Raw genomic sequence first — 21,683 nt, 5'->3', positions numbered from 1 at the left:
TCGTGCATTACAATGAATGAACAGTGTTACACCCCAGCCCCAGGAAAACCGGCGTGCAACATAAGGAAAATAAAAATAAGGAGAAATGCCCCCACACTCCCTGCTCTCAAGGAAGACGGACCAAAAAGACCACAGTCAGTTTATTAAGTCCCAACAGGTAGCGGGCGTCAGGGTGAGCATGGCCAAAACAACAAACAAAAACTCTAGAAATGAAATGCAGCTGGCTTACCTTCACAGAAAACCCCAAAAGAAAATTACAGGTGTCTTACCTGCCTCCCTAACCAAAAACAGGAGAAAAGGTTCCCAAAGAAAAATGGCTTCTCACCCCTACAGCTACCGAGTAAAAAAAATATTGACAACTATTTACATCTATTTCCAACAAACTATTTACAACACGGCAAAAGATTCCAAAATACAAATCCACATGCAGCCACATGCACAGTTCGTTGGGAACAGCAAGTAGTCGGGGGGGGGGGTGCGTGCCGGTTGAGAAGGGTCCTCATTTATAGTCGGCCTCTCCCAGTCCTCCACCAATGGTCAGCCTCCACCTGGAACTCACATAGCAGCAATAACACAGGACACAAACTATGCCACCCTCTGGTGTGGCAGACAAAAAACACAGTACACAAAATATCAATAACACCAAATCATAACAACAGAATGAAAGACTCTAATGCCAGAATCACTAGATGGTATCTGTCCCTACAGCCATTTCGCTTCAGGATCCAGTATAGACCAAGGCACAAGAATGTGGTGGCCGATTTTCTGTCACGTTCCATGGAGGAGTGAGTGCCTTAAGGGGGGGGGGTTACAAAGTGGAGGAGCAGTTGCAATGCTCTCCATTTGTCCCATATGTGTTTACCTTTTTTTTGCACATTGTACACATTATTCTGTTTCTATGTATTTGCTATGATTTGCTATTTGTCAAGTAACATTGCTTCACTCACTATCCCGGGTTTGTTTGTGTAAGCGTTTTATTGCTGGGAAATCAAACATTCTGCAAATTAAGGCAAATGCTCAGTTACGTTTCTTTATATTTTATTATGTTACAGATTAAGTCATTTGTTCATACTTACTTTATTTGTCTTTTCAGTCTTCATGAGGGTCAGGTGTGGGGAAACGCCCGCCTAGCATTTCCTCATTTTAAAATCCTGATGATGTCACACATGACATCAACAGGTCAAACCAAGTGGAGGGGTTTCTTTTTCCATAGAGATGCTTCCTTTTGTTTGTGTTAAGGTTTAAAGGGATTTTTTTGAATGTTTTTCTTTTCCTTAATACTGTCATTTAGTTGTGTAAATGTGCATGTTAGAAGTGTAAGAGGTTTTGTGTTTTTAGATCATCTGTGTAGAGTTTTAGATCCCTCAGTTTGAGTTTTCATGTTTCATACAAACTAAAGTGATACACAATATATGCAATGCTATACAGACATACTTACAGATTTCTAAGAATATAATAATCAAACTGCACCATGTTCTTGTTCAACATGTGATAGGTTTGTAACGTAAACCTATTCGCTGGAACGTTAAGGACAATTTGCTACACCGTAAAAAGCAAGACACAAGTCACCAAAGTTCTTCGTGTTACTCATGCATGAGGGAGACCTGCCTGGAGCCAAGTGTCGTTCCACCCACTTAACCTCCGTCAGACTCTCAGCCAGGTTCCCCATAGCACTCCTTTTATTGTGGTAACATGAATATGCATAGGGTCATTAACATATAACATCTTACATAGGTATACATGTGAACAAAGAATACTGTGTGTGTGTGTGTGTGTGTGTGTGGGGTCAGAGTGTGACCCCATAAAGACTTCCCTAAACCTGCTGGTCTGGAAGTCCAGCAGTTCATCTAAACAAAAGGCACTTAGACTAAAACAGATATAGCTACGTTTATCCTACCATAAAACAATAAGACAGGGTACGACCTCTTCCCATGCTCCCTGGGCTGATGATCTAATGGCTCTCCAAGTCACATCTATTATGATAACTCAATACAATTACATTCTGCTTAGAACTGCATTCAAAACTGTTGAGCCAATATTTTCAGCTTATATGGCTGAACCATTTTCAGATGATGAGCTTCCAATAATGAATGAAACAATAAGAGCATGTGGAGAGTTTGGAAAAATCACATTAAGAAAGAGAAATCAAACATTTGGATTAATTTTAATGAGTTCAGACTTGTTGAAAATGCAGAGGAGCTGGTTGTGAACTGAGCTTCAGAGAAACCGACAGAAAAACATCAATTGATCGAATCCATGAATCTGAAAGCGTGTTTCTGAGTGAAAGAGAAAGACATGTACAGACTGAACTATCTGAGTGCTTCTCTAACAGAAGGACACTCTTTACACTAAACTCTGCACAGGGACACTGAGGAACCAGAATTTGCATAAAACCCAGGATAAAGAGTTTGAGTGAATGCGGTGTTGAAGGTGTGGAGGGGGATCAGAGTGTCAGAGGAGACTCTGTAGAAGGACAGAGTGCCAGCAGGACAGTCCACATACACTGCTACTCTGCTAGAGTCAGAGGAGGAGGAAGAGGAGGAGAAGGAGAAAATGGGTGTTTCTCTGTCATTGTGACAGACAGACTGAGGACCGTCATCAGTACAGATCAGACTCCAGGACTGATCATTACATCCAAACACACAGTCATCACTTCCTCCTTTCCTTCTGATTCTTCTGTAACTCACTGATATAAGAACATCTCCTCTACACTCGACCTCCCAGTAACAGCGACCAGTCAGACCATCTTTACACAGCAGCTGAGGATGGACATCAAATCTGTCTGGATGATCAGGATATGACTGAATCTCCTCCACATGTGTCACCTTCCTGTTGTTGTCAGACAGTTTGAGATTTGTGTTTACTGTGTTTGTGTCGATTGTGAGTTGACAGGAATCTAATGGAGAGAACAAACACAATCCAGCGGCAGTTATTGATCCATCATCTGTTCATTGATTGACACTTTAATGATGACTCCTGACATCAGAGATGTGAATGAGTGATGTGACAGTTTGAAGATGGTTGAATGTGTGCTGCTTTGTTTTCGTGAATCACATTAAAAACACACTTACACTTCCTCAGACCTTCTGCTTTGCACCATCGGGATCCAGCAGGCTCCACCCTGAAAGGAGGAGGGGGTCAGACCAGCACACTCTCTTTTGAGCATGCACACATGGACATTACATGGCTCCCATACACATACTGTTAGACACTGATAAAGGAACAGTCCAACATTTTTACAAATACACTTCAATCCATAGGTAGATCAAACTGCTGATGATTTGGACTGATCCTGGATCTGTATGTACACCACTGTATGATATGAAATATGACTGATTCAAACGCTTTTCTTAACAAACAAAGTATTTTTTTAGAATGATTTCAGAGGAATTTTTAATTTTGATTGTTTAAAAGTTTTTAAGCTTGGAGATATTAGTTTTCATATTTTAATCTTAATTTTCTTTTTTATTTAAAAGTATTCAGTTTTTTTTTCAGAATTTGCCCAACCAGTCTACATGTGTTTTGTGGACTTGGAGAAGGCTTTCGACCGTGTCCCTCGGAGTGTCCTGTGGGAGGTGAGGTGGGAGTATGGGGTGTCTGGCCCATTGCTACGGGCCATTGGATCCCTATATAACCGTTGCAAGAGCTTGGTTCGCATTGCCAGCAATAAGTTGCACTCGTTCCCGGTGGGTGATGGGCTTCGCCAGGGCTGCCCTTTGTCACCGATTCTGTTCATAATTTTTATGGACAGGATTTCTAGGCGCAGCCAAGTGGCGGAGGGCTTTCGCTTTGGTGGCCTCAGAATCTCATCTCTGATTTTTGCGGATGATGTGGTTCTGTTGGCTTCATCGGGTGAGGGCCTCCAGCTCGCACTGGAACAGTTCGAAGCCGAGTGTGAAGCAGCAGGAATGAGGATCAGCACCTCCAAATCTGAGGCCATGGTTCTCAGCCGGAAAAGGGTGGAGTGCCCACTCCGGGTCGGGGATGAGTTCCTGCCCCAAGTGGAGGAGTTCAAGTATCTCGGGGTCTTGTTCGCGAGTGATGGGAGAAGGGAGCCGGAGATCGACAGACGGATTGGGGCTGCAGCTGCAGTAATGCAGACGCTGCACCGCTCCGTCATGGTGAAGAGGGAGCTGAGTGTAAAAGCGAAGCTCTCAATTTACCGGTCGATCTACGTCCCTACCCTCACCTATGGCCACGAGCTGTGGGTAGTGACCGAAAGAACGAGATCGCGGATACAAGCAGCAGAAATGAGCTTCCTCCGAAGGGTGGCTGGCCTCTCCCTTAGAGATAGGGTGAGAAGTTCGGCCATCCGAGAGGGGCTCAGAGTAGATCCGCTGCTCCTCCACACCGAAAGGAGCCAGCTGAGGTGGTTCGGGCATCTGACAAGGATGCCTCCTGGGCGCCTCCTGGGTGAGATGTTCCGGGCATGTCCCACCAGGAGGAGGCCCTGGGGCAGACCCAGGACACGCTGGAGAGATTATATCTCTCGGCTGGCCTGAGAATGCCTTGGTGTTCCCCCGGATAAGCTGGAGGAGGTGGCTGGGGAGAGGGAGGTCTGGGCTTCTCTGCTTAGGCTGCTGCCCCCGCGACCCGGCCCCAGATAAAGCGGATGAAGATGGATGGATGGATGGATGTGCTAGTAGTTGTGGACAGCCTACAAATCAGCAATGAAAAACATACACTGCCTGGCCAAAAAAAGTCACCACCTAGATTTAAGTAAACAAATAGGTATGAGCCTCCTATTTGACAATTACTTCATGGGCGATTCTCTTTCAACTGGCAACAAGTTATTTAACCCCAACTGGTGCAATGACTTTTTTCTCATTACATAACCAACCATGTCAAAAGATACATCTTGTGGTTATGCATCAAGCAAAGAAAACATCTAAGGAGATTGCAGAAACCACTAAAATGGATTAAGAACTGTCCAACGCATTATTAAAAAGGTGGAAGGATAGTGGGGACCCATTGTCTTCAAGGAATAAATGGGGCCAGAAAAAAATCCTGAACGATCGTGACCGACAATCACTCAAACGTTTGGTGAAATCAAATTGAAGAAAAACAACAGTAGAACTCAGGGATGTGTTTAATAGTGAAAGTAAGAGCATTTCCACATGCACAATGTGAAGGGAACTCAAGAGATTGGGAGTGAACAGCTGTGTAGCCGTAAGAAAACAACTAATCAGTGAGGAAATCTGGAAAAAAGGCTTCAATTTGCTAGGGAGCATAAAGATTGGACTCTGGAGCAATGGAAGAAGGTCATGTGGTCTGATGAGTCCAGATTTACCCTGTTCCAGAGTGATGGGCGCATCAGGGTAAGAAGAAAGGCAGATGAAATGAAGCACCCACCATGCCTAGTCCCTACTGTACAAGGCTGTGGGGGCAGTGCTATAATCTGGGGTTTCTGCAGTTGGTCAGTTCTGGGTTCAGCAACAGTATGTGTACCAAGAATGGGGTGAGCTGACTACCTGACTATGACCAGGTTATTCCATCAATGTTTTTTTTCTTCCCTGATGGCACAGGCATATTCCATGCCAGGATTCATCGGGCTCAAGTTGTGAAAGAGTGGTTCTGGGAGCATCATTTTCATGCATGGATTGGCCACCACAGTCCAGACCTTAACCCTATTGAGAATCTTTGGAATGCGCTGGAGAAGGCTTTGCACAGCAGTCAGACTCTACCATCATCAATGCAGGTTCTTGGTGACAAATTAATGCAACGCTGGATGGAAAAAAATCTTGTGACATTGCAGAAGATTATCAAAACAATGCCACAGCGAATGCATGCCGTAATCAAAGTTAAAGGTGGTCAAACGAAATATTAGAGTGTGTGACCTTTTTTTGGTGGCCACTTTTTTATGGGGCCAGGCAGTGTATATATTTGTATACACTACATATACCTACATTGGAGTGCTCTTATGCATTAATTGTAAGACCCATATAGTTAGGTCAAATATTTTCCACAATTATATTATGAGTCTGTGCCACTTGTTGATTGAGCATCTGTTAATCCATATTGTTTGGAATTTAGTAATTACGATCAATAAATAACCTTTGATCATGTAATGGCCATGGTTTCCAAACATAGGGTTAATTAAACTGGGCACTGCTGAAGATGCACCTGGAACTCTCTCTGCCCATCTTCACTGCCCAAAGTTGTGGAAAACCCTTCTCTAACAAATATTGTATCCTACCCATGGCAGCAAAACCGAAATTTTCAGGTGGATTAATTGTTTTTACTGCTCAACTGGCCTTGCATCTGTTGTTTTGCAGACTCTTGAACTCAATTTGACCAGAAAACTGTCCAAGGGACTTAATTAAAAATTAAAAATGTTTGTCGTTTAAATGTAAAACGGACCAATTAATGGACAAAGAGTGGAAGATTACCCAGCAGCTGGAGGAGGAGTTGTGGACTCCTATAAAAGTAGGGTCAGAAATGCCCCGAACAACTTTTTTCATGTCTGTCACTTTTTATGTATCTGCTGTTTGTGCTTAAAGGCTCTACAGCTCTGGGTTTACTCTGCCTGCTTTGCTATGTGTTGTTTTACTGTAATGTTCTGTTTTGCTGTTCATATGACACTTTAAAAATATGTTTGAAGAATTCTCCTTATTTCCAAAGGGTCTTGTTAAGTGACTTGGTTTTATTGGATTTAAAAGTTGGCTCTCCACATCTTTGTCTTCCAGAGGCCAGAGCAGACAACACTGAGGGAAATTTCAAACTGCTGGCTAAAGGTAAACATAAATCCAGTAAAATTATAATTCACATTGTCAGTAATGAGACCTGGTAACTTCAGTCAGGGGTCACCAAAATCAATCCTGAATCGGTGTTGGTGTCATAAACCACCGCCTCTGTTCAAAGATGGTCGCTGACAGTGGACGTAAATGGCTTCTTTCACTCCTCTTTCAAACCATCTGTCCTCTCTGTCCAGAATGTGAACATTGGCATCCTCGAAAGAGTGTCCTTTATGCTTAAGATGCAGATGGACTGCTGAGTCTTGTCCTGTGGAGGTGGTTCTTTTATGTTGTGCCATACGCTTGTGAAGTGGCTGTTTGGTCTCTCCAATGTAGAGGTCTGGGCATTCCTCGCTACACTGTACAGCATACACCACATTGTTAAGTTTGTGTTTTGGAGTTTTGTCTTTCGGGTGAACCAGTTTTTGTCTGAGCGTGTTGCTGGATGTGAAATGCACCGGGATTTCATGCTTGGAGAAAACTCTCCTGAGTTTTTCTGATACACTGGCTACATAGGGGATGACAATGTTGTTGCATCTGTCTTTCTTATCCTCCCTCACTGGTGTCTGATCTTCTTTTCTGTGCCTCTTTGCTGACTTTATGAAAACACAACTCCACAAAACTCCAAAACACAAACTTAACAATGTGGTGTATGCTGTACAGTGTAGCGAGGAATGCCCAGACCTCTACATTGGAGACCAAACAGCCACTTCACAAGCGTATGGCACAACATAGAAGAGCCACCTCCACAGGACAAGACTCAGCAGTCCATCTGCATCTTGAGCATAAAGGACACTCTTTCGAGGATGCCAATGTTCACATTCTGGACAGAGAGGACAGATGGTTTGAAAGAGGAGTGAAAGAGCCATCTATGTCCACTGTGAGCGACCGTCTTTGAACAGAGGCGGTGGTTTACGACACCAATTGTCTGCCATCTATAATCCAGTTTTGAGTTCCCTCCCCAGACACCTTAACGCCCACTTACATCCTGGGCCATCTGACCTCAGGAATTCGCATAATAATGTGGGGCCAGGTTTCACAATGAGCTCACCCGAAACCCTGGCTGATTGGGACCCACACCCATTTTCACACCTTGGCTCATGCGATTAGAGGATCATCAGGGGGTCCTTTTGTCCCTCTTTGGGGGGATTCTCCCACTAGGTTTAAATCTGGGACTCCCCACCATTTGACATTAGAACTGAAGAAGCTTCTCGGATGAGAGGTGAAACGTCTTCAAGTAACTCAAAGAAGTCCAGACGCTTTTCTTTACATGCTCCTTTGACTCTGAGTCGGGATACATCCTCTTTTATCAGTCCATAGACTAAATTTGGATCCTTGTTTGTTACTGCATAACCCAAGAGAAATGCTCTGTTCCCTCTCCGTGGACGGTGGCGGACTTTAAACGCACCACAGCAGCCTGCAGCAGGTATGGTGTAATACCTGCCTGCACAGCTGTAATCTATTCCTGAGCTTTTTACACAGTCAGCAGTGCAGCTCAGCCGTGGAAATTCCCCATACGTACCAGCGTGACCCCATCCTTCCTGCCCCTTCCACAGCCCCTGCCAATCAAGTGCTGCTGCTGCTCGGACAATGAGACGAAACTTAATGTAAACTGTGTCAAGATTGTTTGTTTGTTTTTAAAAAGAAAAAGACTTTGAATGAAGGTTGTACAGATGTTTGTTGGTTGTATAATTGGCATTTTAGTTTTTGCTTTGGGTGTGGGTTGAATGGGTATTTAATAATTCATTTGATCTAACATTGGCCTGCTGTCTTCATCCCCCACAATGTAATTGTAACCTGGGTGGCTGTGGCTCAGGTGGTAGAGCAGATCAGCTACTGATTGGAAGGTTGGTGGTTTGATCCTTGGCTTCCCCAGTCTGCATGCCAAATATCCTTGGGCAAGATACTAACCCCAAGTTGCCCTCCGATGCGTTCATCGGAGTGTGAATGTGTATGAATGTAGATTTGTTTGCACTTGAGTTTAGAAGTGCTTGTATGAGTGGGTGTGAATGAGGCATGTTGTATACAGCGCTTTGAGTACTCCGGGAGAGTGAAAAAGCGCTATATAAGAATCAGCCCATTTACCATTTGTCCACCCTAGCTGCAAAACTCAGAGACCAGTCTTATTTGAGATCATCTATTGGCCACCTGGGTCTTAGACAGAGTTTCTGTCTGATTTCTCAGACTTTTTATCTGATTTAGTGCTCCGCTCAGATAAAATAATTATTGTGGGTGATTTTAACATCCATGTAGATGCTTAAAATGACAGCCTCAACATGGCATTTAATCTGTTATTAGACTCAATTGGCTTGGCTCAATTGACTCCAAGATGGCGGCGCGTGAACAATGCGAGGCTCAGTGTCTCTCCAGAATCTGCTATTAGGGGTTTTTTATCTACTTTTAACCGGATTATTCGTCCAGAATTGCTGTGCGTTGCTGACCTACAGCAGACAAGAGATTCTGGACATCTGGACTCATAACTCCAACAGTTTTATCGCCGATCTCCGACTCATCCCAGAGATCTCCAGAACACCGGAGGCTGCCCACTCTCCCCGGCCGGGCGGAAGTGCACGCAGACGGCACCGAGATCGTAAACAAAGGCGAGGTAGGCGCGGAGGGCTACGGGCTAAGCTAAAGCTAACACCACACCGGCTGCCTTTACCCAGTATTTTCCTCGCCAATGTCCGTTCTCTGGCAAACAAAATGGATGAGATACGGCTCTCCATCACTAACAACAGACGGATTATGGACTCAAATGTCATGTTTTTCAGCGAAACATGGTTGAACAACAGCTGCCCGGACAATGCTATCGAGTTAGCAGGACGCCACACAAACCGAGCCGACAGGCTAGCAGATGACTCCGGCAAGACCAGAGGTGGAGGTTTTGTGCATTTATATTAACAATGCTTGGTGCATGAACTCCACTACTACTGAGAGTCACTGCTCACCTAATGCGGAGTTTTTAATAGTCAAATGCAGACCTTATTATCTCCCCAGAGAACTCACTTCGATCATACTCACTGCCGTGTATATCCCCCCCGACGCTAATGCTAGGTTGGTCATGAAAGAACTTTCTGCAGCCATTAACAAACACCAGAATAAACACCCCGAGGCTGCTTTTATTGTTGCTGGCGACTTCAACCTCACCAACTTAAAGACAGTCCTCCCCAGATTCCACCAACATGTCTCCTGCCACACCAGAAGAGATAAGACTTTAGACCATGTGTATTCCAACCTGGCTGGAGCCTACAAAGCCACACCCCTCCCCCACATTGGACAATCGGACCATCTCTCCCTGTTCCTCACACCTAGGTATTCACCACTCATCCAACGTGTGAAACCTGCTGTGAGGACAATTAAAGTGTGGCCAGAGGGGACAGACGCAGTGCTCCAGGAATGATTTAAAAACACAGACTGGAATATGTTCACCCACACAGACCTGGACCAGTACGCCTCATCTGTACTGGATTACATCTTCGAAACCACAGACAGTGTCACCACCCAGAAACGGATCACCATGTACCCCAACCAGAAGCCTTGGATGAACCGGGATGTTCGTCTCCTCCTGAAGGCCCGCAACACTGCCTTTAGGTCAGGAGATGCACACGCCTACAGTACAGCCAGGGCTAATCTAAAGAAGGGCATCAAAAAAGCCAGACACCATTACAAAAAGAAGGTAGAAGAACACTTCTCCAACTCCAACCCCCGACGCATGTGGCAAGGACTCCAGACCATTACAGACTACAGGACCACCAAACCCTCCCCCGCATCCTCTGATGTCTCCTTCCTCAACGAGCTCAACAACTTTTATGCTCGTTTTGAGCGAGGGAACCCCACAACCACAACCAAAGCAGACGTGACGCCAGACCACCAACCTCTGACTCTCTCCCCCAACGATGTAGGAGCGGTGCTGAGCAGGATCAATGTCCACAAGGCTGCAGGTCCTGATGGCATCCCCGGGCGTGTTCTCAGAGCGTGTTCTGGGGAGCTTGCAGGAGTGCTCACAGACATATTCAATCTGTCCTTGGCCCACGCTGTGGTACCGGCCTGCTTCAAATCCACCTCCATCATCCTGATACCCAAAAACTCCAACCCATCTTGCCTCAATGACTACCGCCCAGTAGCACTCACCCCCATCATCACTAAGTGCTTAGAGCAGCTGGTCCTAGCACACTTCAAATCCTGTCACCCCCCCACCCTGGACCCCTACCAATTCGCATACCGCCAGAACAGGAGCACAGAGGATGCAGTCTCCATCGCACTCCACTCTGTCCTCTCACACCTGGACAACAACAACACATACGCCAGAATGCTGTTTATAGACTTCAGTTCAGCATTCAATACAATCCACCCCTCACAACTCATCAGGAAACTGACAGACCTGGGCATCAGTTCCCTCATGTGCAAATGGTTACTGGACTTCCTGACCAACCGCCCCCAACATGTCCGGCTGGATAACCGCTGCTCATCTACAATCACAATGAACACCGGTGTACCGCAAGGCTGTGTGATGAGCCCTTTCCTCTACTCCCTCTTCACCCACGACTGCAGACCTGCTGATGGTTCCAACACCATCATTAAGTTTGCAGATGACACCACGGTGATTGGCCTCATCAGTGACAACGATGAGGCCGCCTACAGGGAGGAGGTGGATCGTCTGGCTGAGTGGTGCGACACCAACAGCCTGCTGATTAACACCGAGAAGACCAAGGAGCTCATCGTGGACTACAGGAGGACTGCTGACACACATCCACCCATCCACATTAAGAGGACGGCTGTGGAGCGTGTGAGCAGCTTCAAGTTCCTGGGAGTCCACATCTCCGAGGATCTCACCTGGACGACCAACTGCTCCAAGCTGGTCAAGAAGGCTCACCAGCACCTCTTCTTCTCTAGGACTCTGAGGAAGAACCACCTGTCCTCAGACATCCTGGTGAACTTCTATCGCTGCACCATCGAGAGCATCCTGACCAACTGTATAACAGTCTGGTATGGGAACTGCTCTGCCTCGGACCGGAAGGCGTTGCAGAGGGTCGTGAAAACTGCCCAGCGCATCGCCGGAGCACCACTTCCTGCCATAAAAGACATCTACAGGAAGCGGTGTCTGAAAAGGGCTGGGAAAATCATCAAAGACCCCAGTCACCCATCACATGGACTCTTCACCCTCCTGCCCTCTGGGAGGCGCTACAGGAGCCTCCGGACTAAGACCACCAGGTACCGGAACAGCTTCTTCCCCACAGCTTTCAGACTCCTGAACTCTGCCTCCTGACATCTGACCCACGTTAAACTCATGGACTGAACATACACACATCCACAACCACCTACACACACACACAATGGACAACTGTACCCTCAAACACACAATAATAACATGGACTGAACCACCACTCACAACCACTAGCACTTTATATAGCCTCTGTAGAAATTATCCACACATCTAACTTATCTTAACTGCACTACTGTATAGCTCTGTAAATAATCATTCTGTACATACGATAATTTTTAACCCTACAACTGTTTACAACTTTCATAGTTCACATTTCTGTATAGCTGTATATCTCAGATTTCTGTAAAGTTGTTTATTTCATATTCTGTATAGTTTTTCATATTTATATCCTGTTCATATCCTGTACATAGCTTGTACTCACTACAGCCTGTACATACTTATAGTTATAGAATATTCACAACATACTTCATACCGTGTACATTATAACATACCATAATAGACCCATTTCTGTAATATACTTACATATCTATATTATTGCTAATATATATTGCAATATATCTATATCACTAAAGCACTTCTGGATGGATGCAAACTGCATTTCGTTGCCCTGTACCTGTGCATGTGCAATGACAATAAAGTTGAATTCTATTCTATTCTCTCAAAATGTAAAAGAAGCTTCAGATTAAACAGCAGTGGGGTGGAGATTTCACCACAGTAGATGTCTATCTGAAAGTGCTGTAACTAACAACAACAACAACAACAAACTTTATTTATAGAGCACATTTAAAAACAAGCGGTATACCAAAGTGCTTAACATAAGAGACAGAGAAGTAAGACGAGTATTATGAGGCCTTAGCAAAGTATCAAATATACTCACAGGTCAATGCCACTAATACACAGGGGTAATATAAAATGCATATCAAAATAAAAACATAATAAAAGCACAAGCCATAAAAAAATATGTATAAGGAAGGAAAAATAGAGTAAGTCTAAAAGTCAGGTTTAAGAATATAATCCACCCACTGTTATCATCTTCAATGCCCTGTACCAACACAGAGCAGACCAGCTATCTGAACGCTACTCCAACAGATGTCGATTATCTTGTTAATAATTTTACCTCCTCACTACGTATGAGTCTGGATACTGTAGCTCCTGTGAAAGATAAAGCCTCAAATAAGAAGTACTTCACTCTGTGGTATAATTCTCAAACACGTAGCCTAAAGCAGATAACCCGTAACCTGCATGTGTAAATGGCGTGTCACAAATTTAGAAGATTATCACTTAGCCTGGAGAAATAGTTTGTTGCTTTATAAGAAAGCCCTCTGTGAAGCCAGAACATCTTACTATTCGTCACTGATTGAAGAAAATAAGAATTACCCCAGGTTTCTCTTCAGCACTGTCGCCAGGCTGACAAAAATCAGAGCACTGTTGATCCAGCCATTCCTTTAATGTTAACTAGTAATGACTTCATGAACTTCTTCACAAATAAAATTTTAACCATTACAAAAAGAATTACTCATAATCATGTCAAAGATGTAACATTATATTTTTTGGCTCTCTTGGCGTTCGCACTTTTCTCCTCTCCTGCCCTTATCTTCCCTGCTTAGCTTCTTATGTCCTTGTCTTGTCTTGTGTTTTTACTTACTTTTGCCTGGAACACTCTCTCACAGTCTGTTCTCTAAAACCTAAAAGAGGAATTATGGATTTGATCAACTGGTCTCTGAATGCAATTGACACCCCTTCTCAACGAGAAGTCTGGGCTCGGGTGAGCCTGACTGCTGAAGATAAGGAAGCGGAACTGGCTGTTCAAACCCCCACAATGATTGGACGAGGCGTGAGTTTCTCAAAATGGGCTCATTGAGTGCAGCACGGAGAAGATCTTGGAGAACGCACGGCTGCCGTGAATACTCAGAACAAGACCTCTGAGTGAAAAACTGGATTACATCTGGAGGGGCTAGCTCGAATAACACCTTTGAGCGCAAATTCGATCACATCTTGGGGAAGTGCACTGCGGTCGTGAGTTCTCAGAACCTGCTCTTTGAGCAAAAAGAATGACAACATCACGGAACGTTTGGATAACATCATAGAAAGCTCACAGCTCTCCAACGGGAGATTGAGAGACTGCAGGACCGGATGCGCTGTCTACACCGGCTCTCTCTTACCCTTTACCCGCCCCTGTTGCTTGTCTTGTGTTTCTATGGTGTATTGATAGTCATGTGCTTTTTGTGCTGAGGTGTTTTTTCTGTTATCAAACTGTTCTCCCACTAGGAGCTCAGTCTGAGTGGAGTTTTTTTTCTCCTCCTCTTACCTCATGTTATGTATTTTCGTTGTTTTTTTTCCCTATCAGCCTACCTTTCTGACATGTCTCCCCAATAAAGTTGGTCAGAAGGTTCCTTTGTAAGTGTGCATGCGCCATTAGCGTGCTGCCTGCTGTAACCCTAATTTCCTTCGGGATTAATAAAGTATTCTGATTCTGATTCTGATTATCTACAGCTACTTTCAGTACCATTGATAATCATTTAGAGACTTTTTCTCCAATTGAGCTTTCTGAGTTAACTTCAGTAATTACGTCCTCCAAACCATCACGACGTCTTTTCCTACAAGACTGCGCAAAGAAGTACTGCCATTTATTAATGTTTTAATCTTAAATATGATCAAACTATCTCTAACAATCAGCTATGTACCACAGGCCTTCAAGCTGGCTGTAGTTAAACCTTTACTTAAAAAGCCATCCCTAGACCAGTTTCAGTTCAGTTCAGTTTCAGTTTTATTTGTCATATGCAAGTTAGCACAGGCTCAACATTGAAATGAAATGTGTTTGACGAGCAGCAGTCACTCAGCAGCATGGTACAGTGGAAGAAAATATAATAAAATAAAATAAAATAATAAAAATAAATAAAAATAAAAAATAAAAATAAATAGAAAAACAGTAAAGAGCAACATATTAGAGAGACGTGGTAAAAGAGAAAAGATGACTAAATATATATGTATCTATAAATATAAATATATGTACACTAGTGATTAAATAAGAAAATCTTAAAAAGAAATATGACGGGGTGGGATGGGATATTGCACAGGAATGAGCAGCAGAAAATTACAGTATTGCACTTTTTAAATATAAACATCAATAAAGTGGAGTGACCAGTGCAGATTAAACAGAGTACTTGTGAAGCTGCAGGTAGCTTCTGAGTGTGTCCTGTGGACTGTGTTGTGTGTGTTTAAGTGTTGTGGTTGAGGTGTCGTATGACTTGGTGGTAAAACCTGTTTTTAAGTCTTGTAGTCCGAGCAGACAGACTCCTGTAACGTCTGCCAGATGGTAACAAGGAGAACAGCTGATGTGCTGGGTGGCTGTGGTCCTTGATGATGCTGTGTGCTTTACGGAGGCATCGCTGGAGATAAATGTCCTGAATGGCAGGAAGCCTCGTGCCAGTTATGTGCTCTGCTGCCTTCACCACCCTCTGTAGTGATTTACGGCTGCTGGCAGAGCAGCTTCCGTACCAAACTGTAATGCAGTTCGTCAGCAAGCTCTCAATTGCACACCTGTCAATTGCACCCTAACCCCTTAACCCGTACGCTCACTCAGGAATAAGATGGACGAGCTGGCCCTGATGAGAAGCATGAACAGAGACTTTGCCTCCTCCTGTGTCTTATGTTTTACGGAGTTGTGGCTCTGTGAGGACATCCCGGACTGCGCGCTCAAGCTGGAGGGTTTTCATCTGCTGCGCGCGGACCGGCAGGCCTCTCTCTCTGGTAAGACCACAGGTGGAGGCGTCTGCTTCTACATTAATAGTGGCTGGTGCACAGATGTAACAGTGATTGCTCAGCACTGCTCTTCCTCTCTGGAATACCTTTTTATTCACTGCAAACCGTTTTATTCTCCGCGGGAGTTTGCTTCATTCATCTTGGCCGCTGTTTACATCCCGCCAGATGCGGATGTGCAGGCAGCTCAGTGCGCACTCGTGGAGCAGATACTGCACATGGAGCGGACATTCCCGGACTCTCTCATTATTGCTTTTGGGGACTTTAACAAAGCCAATCTGAGCCAAGAGCTTCCCAAATACAAGCAGTATATTAAATGCCCAACCAGAGAGGAGAGGACATTGGACCACTGTTACAGCACGATCAGCGGGGCCTATCGTGCGGTGCCCCGCGCTTCACTCGGACTTTCTGACCACGTCATGATCCACCTTATCCCCGCGTACAGACAGAGGCTGAAGCTCTCCAAACCTGTCGTGAGGACTAAAAAACTGTGGAGCAACGAGGCTGTGGAGGAGCTTCGCATGTGTTTGGAGTCTACAGACTGGGACACAATGAAGGCTGCTTTTAACAGCTTGGACGAGTTTACGGACATTGTCACCTCCTATATCCACTTCTGTGAGGACAGCATTGTGCCCTCACGCACCAGGGTGAGTTATAACAATGACAAACCCTGGTTTACTCCTAAACTCAAAAAGCTGTGGCTGGAAAAGAGAAAGGTGTTCAGAAGCGGAGACAGGGACTGCTACAGAGAGGCCAAGTACAGGTTCACTAAAGAAGTGGACATTGCTAAACATCAGCACTCTGAGAAGATGCAGAGAATGACTCGACCTTTGTGTGGAAAAGTTTTAGGAATATCACCAACTACAAGCCTAAAACCCCCCACTCCACTGATGACTTGCTCTTGGCCAACACCCTTAACGACTTTTACTGCCGTTTTGACAAGCCGTCAAGCAGCCTCCACACCTCCAACGACCCCAACAATAGAGACACTTTGGACACTCATTCCCCCACCTCTCCCCCCTCCATAGAGCCATCACCACCATCAAACACTTCACCTACAACACCCCCCTCCACACCCCACACCAAGGAGGATTTCACACCACCATCTCCCACTACAACTCTATTCATGAAGCAGATGTAAGGAAGCAGTTTAAGAGTCTGAATGCTCGAAAAGCTCCTGGCCCAGACGGTGTGTCTTCTGGCACCCTCAGACACTGTGCAAACGAGCTGGCCCCAGTGTTTTCTGGCATTTTCAACTCCTCACTGCAGGCATGTCATGTGCCTGCCTGCTTCAAGTCCTCCACCATAATCCCTGTCCCCAAGAAACCAAGGATCACTGGACTAAATGACTACAGACCTGTGGCTCTGACATCTGTGGTCATGAAGTCATTTGAGCACCTGGTTCTCTCCTACCTCAAGACCCTCACGGCCCCCCTCCTGGACCCCCTGCAGTTTGCATACAGAGCCAACAGGTCTGTAGACGACACTATCAACATGGCTCTACACTTCATCCTGCAGCATCTGGACTCCCCAGGAACCTACGCCAGGATCCTGTTTGTGGACTTCAGCTCTGCCTTCAACACCATCCTTCCAGACCATCTCCAAGGCAAGCTTTCCCAGATGAATGTGTCTGATCCCATCTGCTGGTGGATCACTGACTTCCTGACGGACAGGAAGCAGCATGTGAGGCTGGGAAAGAATGTCTCGGACTCCCAGACCATCAGCACCGGCTCCCCTCAGGGCTGTGTTCTTTCTCCTCTGCTCTTCTCCCTGTACACCAACTGCTGCACCTCCACCCACCAGTCTGTCAAGCTAATCAAGTTTGCAGATGACACCAACGTTATTGGACTCATCTCGGACGGGGATGAGTCTGCCTACAGGAGGGAGGTTGAACGTCTGGTGTCCTGGTGCAGCCACAACAACCTAGTGCTGAATGCCCAGAAGACAGTGGAGATTATTGTGGACTTCAGGAAGCACACAGCCCCACTCCCCCCCATCATCCTGACTGACACCCTCATCACCTCTGTGGACTCATTCCGCTTCCTGGGTACCACCATCACCCAGGACCTGAAGTGGGAGCCCACCATCACCTCCGTCATAAAGAAAGCCCAGCAGAGGATGTACTTCCTGAGGCAGCTGAAGAAATTCAACCTGCCAACACGAACGATGATGCAATTCTACACCGCAATCATCGAGTCCATCCTCACCTCCTCCATCACCGTGCGGTACGCTGGAGCCACTATCAGGGACAAACAGAGACTGCAGCGTGTTGTGTGCTCTGCTGAGAAGGTGATTGGCTGCAGACTCCCATCTTTGCAGGACCTGTACACCTCCAGGACACTGGGGCGTGCAGCTCGGATCACAGCTGACCCTTCTCACCCTGGACACAGTCTGTTTGACCTGCTCCCCTCAGGCAGGAGGCTCCGGTCCATTCGCACCAGAACCTCTCGCCATAAGAACAGTTTCTTCCCCTCTGCTGTTGGACTCATGAACAATAACCATATGACTGTTCCCACCACTAACACATGACCCTACACTGTGTTCACTGCATCATTGCAGTGAACACAGGTCTACTTAGCACTTTTAATTCTTATTTTTATGTCTATTTAAGTGTTATATGACAGTATGTTTGCACTAAGTACTGCAGCAATTTCCTAATGTTGTAAACCTGCTCAACATTTGGCAATAAAACCCTTTCTGATTCTGATTCTGTAGAAATTTGAGGTGATGTTGGCGTTCATGCCAAACTTCCTCAGCCTCCTCAGGAAGTAAAGCCGCTGGCGAGTTTTCCTGATTGCAGTGTCTGTGTGAAGGGTCCAGGAGAAGTCCTTGGTGATGTTGACTCCAAGGAATTTGAAGCTGCTGACCCTTTCGACCTTGACATCGTTGATGTGGATGGGCTGGTGTTCCCTGACTGGTCATTTTCGGTAGTCCACTATCATTTCTCTAGTTTTGCTGATGTTGAGAGTCAGGTTATTTTCCAGACACCACTCATACAGTGCCATCACCTCCTCTCTATAGGCTGTCTCGTTGTTGTCTGTGATGAGGCCCATGATGGTTGTGTCATCCACAAACTTGATGATGATGTTGGACTCGTATTTAGCAACACAGTCGTGTGTGAACAGGGAATATAGGAGGGGGCTAAGCACACAACCCTGTGGCATACCTGTGTTTAGGATGAGTGATGAGGAGGTGTGCTTACCAACTTTCACCACCTGGGACCTGTTTGTGAGGAAGTTTAGAATCCATCTGCAGATTGGTGTTCCCAGCCCAAGGTCGACGAGCTTCGTGGCAAGTTTTGAGGGGATGGTGGTGTTAAATGCCGAGCTGTAGTCGATGAAGAGCATCCTTGCATATGTATTCCCTTTTTCCAGGTGAGTGAGGGTGGTGTGCGTTGCCAGGGCGATGGCATTCTCTGTGGCTCTGTTTGTCCGATAGGCGAACTGAAGAGGGTCCAGTGTGTCAGGGAGGGAGGAGCAGATGTGACCTTTGACCAGCCGCTCCAGGCACTTCATGATGACGGATGTCAGTGCAACAGGACGGTAGTCATTTAGACAGGAGACCACTGATTTTTTGGGAACGGGAATGATGATGGTGGATGCTTTGAGGGACGTGGGGACCACTGACTGCCTCAGGGAGAGGTTGAAGATGTTGGTGAACACCTCTGCCAGCTCCTCTACACACACTCTGAGTAGCCGGCCTGGGATGCCGTCCGGTCCTGGAGCTTTGTGAGGATTGACCTTTTTAAAGGTCCATCTCACAGCTTCTGTTTTCAGAGTTAAAGTTGCAGCCTCACTGTCCTCCTGAGGGTAGAGGATCTGCTCTCTGGTGTCTGTGTCAAAACGAGCATAGAAGTTGTTAAGCTCGTCTGCGAGAGATGCAGTGGGCTGAACACTGACTGTGTTGACCTTCTTGTAGTCAGTGATGCAGCGCAGTCCATTCCACAGTCGCCTGGTGTCAAAGCTGTGGTAGCTGGACTCCATTTTGTTCCTGTAGTCCTTTCTGGCCTTTTTTATGGACTTTCGGAGGTCGTACCTGGCTGCTTTATATGCATCAGCGTCCCTGGAGTTAAAGGCAGACGTCCGCACTTTTAGCTTGGCACGAATGTCTTTATTTACCCAGGGTTTCTGATTTGGATATATGCAGACAGTGGTTTTTGTGATGATATCATCCATGCACTTTCCAATATATCCAATGACAGAGTCTGTGAGTTCATTGATGTTGCCATCAGCTGCATCCACAAATATCTGCCAGTCAGTTGTCTCCAAGCAGTCCTGCAGGACCTCCTCAGCCTTACTGTCCCATTTGTAAATAACCCTGGAAGCTGGTTTTTCCTGTTTCAGTCTTTGTCTGTATGCAGGCAGCAGCAGTATGGAACAATGGTCTGCCTTACGAAAAGCTGGGTGGGGGAGGGGTTTGTAGCACTCTTTGAATGGAGTGTAACAGTGGTCCAGTGTTTGATCACCTCTTGTGGGGAAGGAGATGTGCTGATAGTATTTGGGGAGAACCTTCTTCATGTTGGCTCTGTTGAAGTCTCCCAGCACAATAAAGGCAGCTTCTGGATTTTTGTTCTCAAGTCCAGTAATGATGTCATACAGTTCGTCCATGGCCATAGCTTTATCAGCGTGTGGGGGAATGTAAACAGCTGAGAGGAGAACTGAGCTGAACTCCCTCGGGAGGTAAAAAGGCCTGACTTTAATGGTCAGTAGCTCGAGGCTCTGAGAGCAGTAAGTTTTTAAGATACACATATCTCTAGCCCACAAAGAGTTAACCATAAAGCACACCCCTCCTCCCCTTTTCTTGCCTGAGTCCTTCGTTCGGTCTCCCCGGTAAACAGTGAATCCATCTGGCGTGATGGCACAGTTGGGGACGCTGGGCTCCAGCCATGTCTCTGTGAAGGCCAGAACGCAGCAGTTCCTGATGTCTTGTTGGTGTTTAATCCGTGCACGCAGCTCGTCAAGTTTGTTGTCCAGAGACTGGAGATTCACGAGCAGGATGCTGGGGAGAGGTGGCTTGCTGTTTCTCTGTCGCGTTCGGCACAAAACTCCGGCGCGTTTCCCCCTCTTTGTTTTCCCTCGACGTCGCGCAAGTAAACAAAGGATCCCAGGCAGCAGAGCGTCCACGGAGTCGAAACCCGCTGTAAAATCCGAACTGGCTGACGAACGTAACTCCAGAAGCGTTTGCCTGTCATACCGAGTGTATGATCGCGCTGTGCGCACAGAAAAAGAAAGCAGTACAAAATAAATAATAACATTTTTGCTGAGATGACTGGGAGCTCTCATCGGTGCAGCCATCTTACGTCGCAACCGGAAGTGGCAGTCCAAGCAGTCTTAGCTAATTATAGGCCAATCTCCAACCTCCTTTCATATCAAAAATTCTTGAAAGAGTAGTTGTCAAACAGCTAACAGATCATCTGCAGAGGAATGGCTTATTTGAAGAGTTTCAGTCAGGTTTCAGAGCTCATCACAGCACAAAAAAAGTTTTAGTGAAGGTTACAAATGATCATCTTATGGCCTCTGCCAATGGACTCATCTCTGTGCTTGTCCTGTTAGACCTGAGTGCAGTGTTCGATACTTTCAACCATACTATTATATTAAAGTGATTAGAGCACGCTGTAGGTATTACAGGTACTGCACCGCAGTGGTTTGTATCATATCTAGTAATATACTCCAATTTGTTCATGTAAATAGAGAGTCCTCTTAACACACCAAGGTTAATTATGGAGTTCCACAGGGTTCAGTGCTAGGACCAATTCTGTTGACATTATACATGCTTACCTTAGCCAGTGTCATCAGAAGGCATAGCATACATTTTCACTGCTATGCAGATGACACCCAGCTCTATCTGTCCATGAAGCCAGATAACACACACCATTTAGTTAAACTGCATAAATGTCTTAAAGACATAAAGACCTGGATGGCCACTAACTTTCTGCTTCTTTATTCAGATAAAACTGAGATTATTGT

The 21,683-nt window shown here is 45.7% G+C and overlaps 1 protein-coding gene and 1 pseudogene across 1 annotated transcript in view; one reads left to right on the top strand and one right to left on the bottom strand.

The window, feature by feature from the left end:
* Positions 1 to 1,582: 1,582 nt before the first annotated feature.
* LOC146363650 (uncharacterized) overlaps positions 1,583 to 21,683 on the bottom strand; it is a 69,224-nt gene continuing 49,123 nt past the window's right edge. The window contains exons 12-13 of the mRNA XM_084918742.1: positions 3,072 to 3,121; positions 1,583 to 2,896 (exon numbers count right to left, since the gene is read on the bottom strand). Of these exons, the coding sequence (XP_084774868.1) occupies positions 2,349 to 2,896; positions 3,072 to 3,121 (598 nt within the window). The 3' untranslated portion in view covers positions 1,583 to 2,348. The remainder of the gene's footprint in view (positions 2,897 to 3,071; positions 3,122 to 21,683) is intronic.
* On the top strand, positions 16,073 to 16,858 carry LOC146363651 (uncharacterized; annotated as a pseudogene).

The sequence above is a fragment of the Perissodus microlepis genome, chromosome 22 (genome assembly GCF_051167445.1).
Source record: "Perissodus microlepis isolate ML-2025 ecotype Zambia chromosome 22, ASM5116744v1, whole genome shotgun sequence".
NCBI classification, from domain to species: domain Eukaryota; kingdom Metazoa; phylum Chordata; class Actinopteri; order Cichliformes; family Cichlidae; genus Perissodus; species Perissodus microlepis.
Note: the sequence above shows the minus strand (reverse complement) of the source record. Positions and strands in the feature narration are given on the sequence as shown.